This window comes from Zingiber officinale, chromosome 9B, assembly GCF_018446385.1.
Source record: "Zingiber officinale cultivar Zhangliang chromosome 9B, Zo_v1.1, whole genome shotgun sequence".
Taxonomy (NCBI): Eukaryota; Viridiplantae; Streptophyta; class Magnoliopsida; order Zingiberales; family Zingiberaceae; genus Zingiber; species Zingiber officinale.
Genome location: NC_056003.1, coordinates 119,476,319 through 119,483,019, shown reverse-complemented (window position 1 = coordinate 119,483,019; position 6,701 = coordinate 119,476,319). Strand labels below are relative to the sequence as shown.

General features: G+C 35.6%; 1 protein-coding gene across 3 annotated transcripts; it reads left to right on the top strand.

Annotated features, from left to right (window-relative positions):
• Nucleotides 1-309: 309 nt before the first annotated feature.
• LOC122023842 lies at nt 310-5,846 on the top strand. Of its 3 annotated transcripts, none has more exons than XM_042582221.1 (4): nt 310-713; nt 3,215-3,313; nt 4,535-4,591; nt 5,247-5,846. In XM_042582221.1, the coding sequence occupies exons 1-4, from the start codon at nt 414-416 to the stop codon at nt 5,574-5,576; spliced, it is 786 nt and encodes a 261-aa protein (XP_042438155.1). In that variant the 5' UTR covers nt 310-413; the 3' UTR covers nt 5,577-5,846. The 3 variants fall into 3 exon arrangements, with proteins under 3 accessions (XP_042438155.1, XP_042438156.1, XP_042438154.1); XM_042582220.1 differs by having other exon boundaries at nt 313-713; nt 3,209-3,313; XM_042582222.1 differs by lacking the exon at nt 3,215-3,313.
• Nucleotides 5,847-6,701: the final 855 nt, after the last annotated feature.

The window sequence follows — 6,701 nt, the reverse complement described above, 5'->3', positions numbered from 1 at the left end:
AGACATAAAATGTTATCACATGAAATTTTAGGATGCACATTCGAACATGTCCTCCTTCATGTCTTGTGACAAAAGGTGAATATATTTGCTCCCAGCGTCTCCACCAATTCATCACAAGACCAACACAGAAGAGATAAATCGTGGATGACTACTAATCTTTGAAATAATGATTAATACATAAAGAAAGTATTTATCTCAACTTTATCGAGATTCGAATCTTAGATTTCATTATGATAATATCTCATTATCCTCTTTCGCATTGGTCACTTATATTAATGATTAATAATCATTAGTGATTTACTTTGATCCAGGCCGCCGACTTATTCTGAGTACATACAAACTACTCAATGTAACCCACTTCGGTGTCCCGTGCTGCGATTTGCCTGCTTCGTCCTCCTCCGCGGAGCACTCAAATGGTGGCGGCACGCGGGATTGCCCTAGATACGGAGGGAAGTGGGAGGAGAAGGAAGCGCTACGATCCCGGAGGCGGATCCTTACCGGAAGCGAAACGGAAGAGGAGCTACGGCGAGGAGGCGGCGGCGGCCGAGGTAGGGAAGCGGGAGCGACTGAGCAAGGATCCACTGGAGGTGCTGGGGATGGATATGATGATGAGGATACTGGAGCTCTCCGACGCATGCAGCGTGGCACGGTGCAGTGTGGTATCTCGTGGCTGGCACGAGATTGCAGTCAGCGACCATCTTTGGGGACCAAAGGTCTCTTCTTTTCTCCCAAAACTTACGCGTGAATTGGAAATATTCTTCTCACTTTTGTTGCTTCGTAAAAGGAATTCAGAAATTTCGTAGAAGATGATTACAGTTTATTCCAAGAATTTTGGGGAAATCTGAGAAGTAGTGGTTCGAATGTGCAAAGGAGTTCTAGGTTTATGACCATGACCCAAATGACTCTTGATCTTATTTGTGAGATGGAATCCACTTGCCCCTTACTTTGATTAATTCCATCAGCTTCCTCTTCTTGATGTTGATCCCTGTGACAAAGCAACAACTTTATTTAATCCAAAAGGGTTGCAAATACATATTGAGAACAAAACAAAACAAATGATAAATCCATGACAAATGGTGAATGAGCTTGTCTTATAGCAACCTAATATCAATTAGGGAAATATCCGGTACAAATGCAACAAAATGCCTTATATGATGACAATAAGGTGAAAAATTAGCACAACATATAGAATTTTTAGCATAACTATCAAATTAAGCAGAAAGGTATGATGTTTCAGTCTAATAATATCTTGATTTATTAGTCTAGCAAATTCTACAGCGAAATTGAGTGCGAAACTTTTAGGTTTCTCTTACTATCTAAAGGAGTGATACTTTGTGTTTACTCACCACAAGTATGGTCGCTGACACATTATAGCTTTCATACTCATTAATGTCATGCTGAGTATGACATATCAGTAATAAGCAAGTAGCTGTGACTGTTTTGGGGCTAGGGAGAGGTCGATAATCAAATAAACACTTAATGATTTTAATTTTAGCTAGAGTGAAAAATGTGTACAAATGTTATTTTACAAACCAATAGTAGGAAATGCCCAAAAGACTTGCTATTAATACGAAGAATCCAATACTGGATTTGAATACAAGTAGAGGGTCATTGAAAATACATGAGACCAACTTTTAGGACATTGTTGGTGCATCTTTTTGATGTGTGGCAAAGGGAGGAGAGAGATTAGGAAGGTTTAAGTGGGAAATTTGATTCCTCCTTATCGAACATTCTCGTGTTCTGAGATTAGGAAGAACTTGACTTTGATATTAGGGGGAGATGCAAAAAAAGGGTTATGAGAATCTTGTTCTCTTCTAATTGTGAATTTAGAGAATTCCTAGCTCTAGGGAGAACTTAGGTGTAGGGGAGCCTAGATGTAGGTCCCAATGCATAGTAGCGCATTATTATGGTATCTAAAGTTTATGAATGTAATATAGCTTAATTAATTTTGAATATCAATAGTGATGGAGAATTTTTATAAAGCTCAATGAGTGATAAGAGCTATATAATTGTATCTAAATAGCTGAAACACAATTTGATAATATTGACATGTCACTTTACCAAAAAGGAATAAACTTTAGATGGTAAATAAGTCATCTATTGAATGAATGACTGAGTGATACTATGTCATTTTGGTCGGCACAACTGAAACATCAACAAATCGACTGAAACTAGCACAGTATTAGCAAGAGTGACTTGTAGTTGTGCAACCATAAAGCAACGCAATATCTGATGGCACTAACCCTATCTTTTCTAATTCAAACTAGACAAAGAGTAAAAAATTGGATTGCATACCCAGGCAAAAATGACAAAGAAGAAGTGGAGGACAAAAGATAGGTAAGGGGTTAGGAGAGATAGCCCTCCGTCCTAGATTGGCACAGAGGTGTACAACTCTCTGGTCATGACTTGCGAGGGAATCTGAACTTTATCTTATATTAATAATTAGGGCTTAAAAAGTTGACTTTATCTTATATTAATAATAGTTAAGTTATAATTTTATATTAATTGTATAGGTTAATATTAATGTATTAAATTATTAGCTTTATTTAATAATAATCAACTTTAAACGGAACTAAGTATTAATATTTTATATCATTATAATCTATTACAAAGGTGATTATTATTAAGTAATTTATAATGAAATTTAAATTAATTAGTAATATATCTTTCTTATTTGATGAAAATATAATTAATTTTATATTATTTAACTAATAATATCAGTTAATATTATAATTGATTTTTTTTATAACATTAGTTAATTAATTATATAATATACAATTAATATATTTAATAAAAGGCAAACTTAAGTATAGATTAACTACTTTTAATTAATATTGAAAATAAATTTATAGTTCATACTTAAATCTATTATAGAGTTAAAAAAATTGACAATTAAATTAATTGGGTTTGATTAATATAGCATTTGAAATTGACTATCAACTTGTAGAAATCAACCCAAGTGGAAAAGAATATGACTAGAGCTGGTCTATATCATCTTGACTCTTCCATATTGAAATTTTAGCATGAAATGATACTTTAAGCCTTTGCCAGATTAAATGAATTAATACTTGTTTATTATCTATACCGAAGCTTTTGAAAACAAAAATAATTTAAAGAATCAACTCTCTTCTTCTTGTCTTTCCAGTTTGTTAATTGTTTTTGTTCCATCCAATTTCTTTGTTATAAAACTGACTAGCTCTGGTTTCAGTACCAGAAACTGTTGAAAGAGAAGGCCCATATCCCGCTATTGTCAAATTTACGTAGGGCTTCAAGATTTGCAGCTTATTCCATGTGTGTTATGGATGGAAAAAGGGTAACATATAATCTTCAGATTTAAAAATTGACTTCTTCAGTTCCCTACATCAGAATATTAAGTATCTGGATATTTGAGATTGTTCAAAGATAGACCTGCCTACCGTTGATCTATTTATATACTAAATCATGTGTGATCTGCAAGATTCCTCTTGATATATTTTAGCACACCTCCATAACACAAATTACAACGTTAACTAAAATGATTTGACATGAAATATAGATCATTGATAGTTAAGCTTACTGCTGTTCATTCGAAGTTGCTTGAGTTTAAATTTGTCCATCCTTGGATTCTTGTTGATGTGTTCTAGGACAAAGTTAATAATGCACAAATCTAATTCCAACTCAAAGTCTTTCATAGGCTGAATGATGCCAATTGGCATTTCAATCCTTTATTTCGAATCTCAAGGCATGCAAAGTCTATCATGTTGATATTCCAAAATTGTAAAGGGCATACTTTTAAAGCCATGTATTTTCTTGATTTTAGATTACCTGATATATAATATTTGATTGAAATAAAAGATAACAGACACTTAAAGAATTAATGCAGAGTAATCAGATATATGTGATTGAAGGGGAGCCTTGGTGCAATGGTAAAGTTGTTGCCATGTGACCAAAAGATCACGGGTTCGAATCCTAGAAACAGCCTCTTGCAAAAAGCAGGATAAGGTTGCGTATAATGGATCTTTCCCCGGGACTCCGCATGGCGAGAGCTTCGTGCATCGGGCTGCCCTTTTAATCAGATATATGTGATTACCAGTGCATTCCAGAATGGTATATTAACTATATGCATTAAGGTAAAAGATCATGTGTTGAGCCTGATACAGTTAGAAGTTCAATGGTCATTTCTATCACATATTTTCATGTAAACTTCCTCCTCTTGCAAATAAATTTTTGCATCGTATATGTTCGATTGATCTAATTGTCATAGTTATGAAGCAAGAACACACTGCCATAGTGTTATGCTCATATTGCATACTCGCTAACTTGAGACTGTGATGCTCAATTATAAACACTTGAGCAATACTATGTTTACATCTGTTCAGGCTCATTATCATACTGTATGGCTACATTGTCTTATTGTGTTAACCTTTCTTGTTTTATCAAGTACTTCAGCTGGTCTTGAACTATTGTTTAGATCTATGCTTTTTGAACTTCATGATCCACAGAATATATATTTGTGTGGCTATGCCACATTTCTTAATTATAGTAAACTTTCCAGACTCGCATTACGAAGGAGGATCTGTATGATCATGTTTGGGAGTTTCGTTTTAAGAAGGTATGCAATTCTACTCACTTCTTTGCTCCATTGATAGCTGAATTCAGCTTCAAGGACATGAGAATATATGTTTGAATGCGTAGCACACTCATCTCCATCCAATTCAGTTATCTTACTGTGTTTCTTCTTTTCCTCAGTTACCTTTATATATTGGTTCTATAAAAGAATTAGATATCTTACTTTTTTTTTGTGGGTAAAGTTGATTGCCTAGCCCGTTGTTCAAAAACACAAGCTATTAGAAAAGGCGTCAATTTATGACCTATATACCCTTTCCAATGAGTATAGAATAGCAATATCACCATATGAGTTTTGACTTTCGATAGTTTGCTGTTAACTTGTTTCCAAATATTTAAGCAGGTGTAACCTCTAATAAAGTTCCGCCAATCGACTCAACAGTAGATAACAATTTCAGATTACCATTAACATTTGTCTAGGAAATACTTTGATCAGTGGAAGCTTAATGACATTGTTTTCTACTTGCTACGAACTCAAGCATCAGTTACTCGAGATTGATTTATTTTCTTGCACTGCTAAACTGTCAGCATTGTTTATATGAAAAAACAGTATTTTAGATCAGAACCTAAGATTGCATTTTATGAAAATGATGACGCTGTTGTCGATCCTTTTATCCTCTTTTCACATCTTTGACATGTAGGCTGCTCCTGAATACTGGCGTGATCTTGATCCATCATGGAAATGTTCGGGTCCTCCAATGCACCGCTACTTCAACCCAGATGGATCCCACACTGCAGATTTTGGCGACAAAGTTTGGGGCGGTCACGAGTGCAGTTACTCGATCATTACCAGCTACGTAGGCAAGGGACAGATCAGAGACCACTATGTGAGGATCAACCGATGGCCTCCACTGACTGTGTCAAGGAAAAAAGATTGGAGTTGGGAGATGCAGAACCATCTTTACTGTTACAATAGCGTTCCTAACGCAGAGAAGGACGGTGGCACGGGTCCTCCTTTTCCGGCGTGGTAGGCTGCCCAGTTGACATACCTCCCAGCGGGCTGCTGCTTGTGTTTATACATCTATATAAAGTGTAATGGTGGTGTGCTCTAGTGTATCTTAAAAGAATCACCTGTTTCACCAGGACGAACAGGAACCCAGTCTTAGGTGCTATGTTCAGTATACTGATCGCGAATCTGGTTGCTCTGACTCCTCGTTATTGTGAAAAAACAATCAACTATGCTTAGCAAAGTAGTTTTGTATAGAAGTAAACTCTGGGATGGAGTAAAAATGTCCCTTGCATTTTTTTGATGCATTACCTTAGAGTTTGTAGATGAATATGTTGCCTGTTTAAAAGGTATTGTTAAATATTATTATTCCGGTCAAATATTGTGGATGGTTAAGTTACCAGTCAATGAACTATGTGTCGGCGAAGAGGGGGATCTGAAATGCACTTTAGCAAAGGGTTAAACTGGCGTTGAGGAGATCTCGGCAGTCCACTCTGATGCTCAAGTTAGGGTCGTTTGAGGAATGCAGAGTAGAGTGGATAGAAGAAACAAGCCAGCGTTTGATGGAGCCAGAAAAAAAGAGTATGTGTGAGCATTAACCATCCACCAGAAGGACCTCTAACACTTATTTTCTCTGGGATTTATCACTTATTTTCTCTAGACGTTAGAAGAGCATTTCCACATTGGATGATGCATCATCCTTGTATGGGTCGATGGGGGTCTAAATCTGGTAGTCGTTAGCTATCCCTCTTTTATTAAGTGTCACATTTTGGAAGGAGGATATTTAGGAGATTAGATTTGACAATCATGTAATCGCTTCTCTGTCATATGTTCAGGAATATTCGCTATCATTGTCTTCACCTTTTGGGAAAATCGGCCTCAATTATTAGGGATTAGTGTAGGTTTGAATGAATTAGGAAATGACGTCAATGTGGAGTAACCTTGATGATAGATGAAATCAATGATTGAGGCTACGGATGACAATCTCACCTGAATATATATATATATATATATATACCTCCATACCCTCCTCCATCAGGTTCGGGTGTATATATATATTAAAGAAAATTTTCTTTTTCTAAAATCCACTAATTATTTTATTGATATTAGAAAGAGACAATATAAATGTTTAATATATTTTTTAAATTAT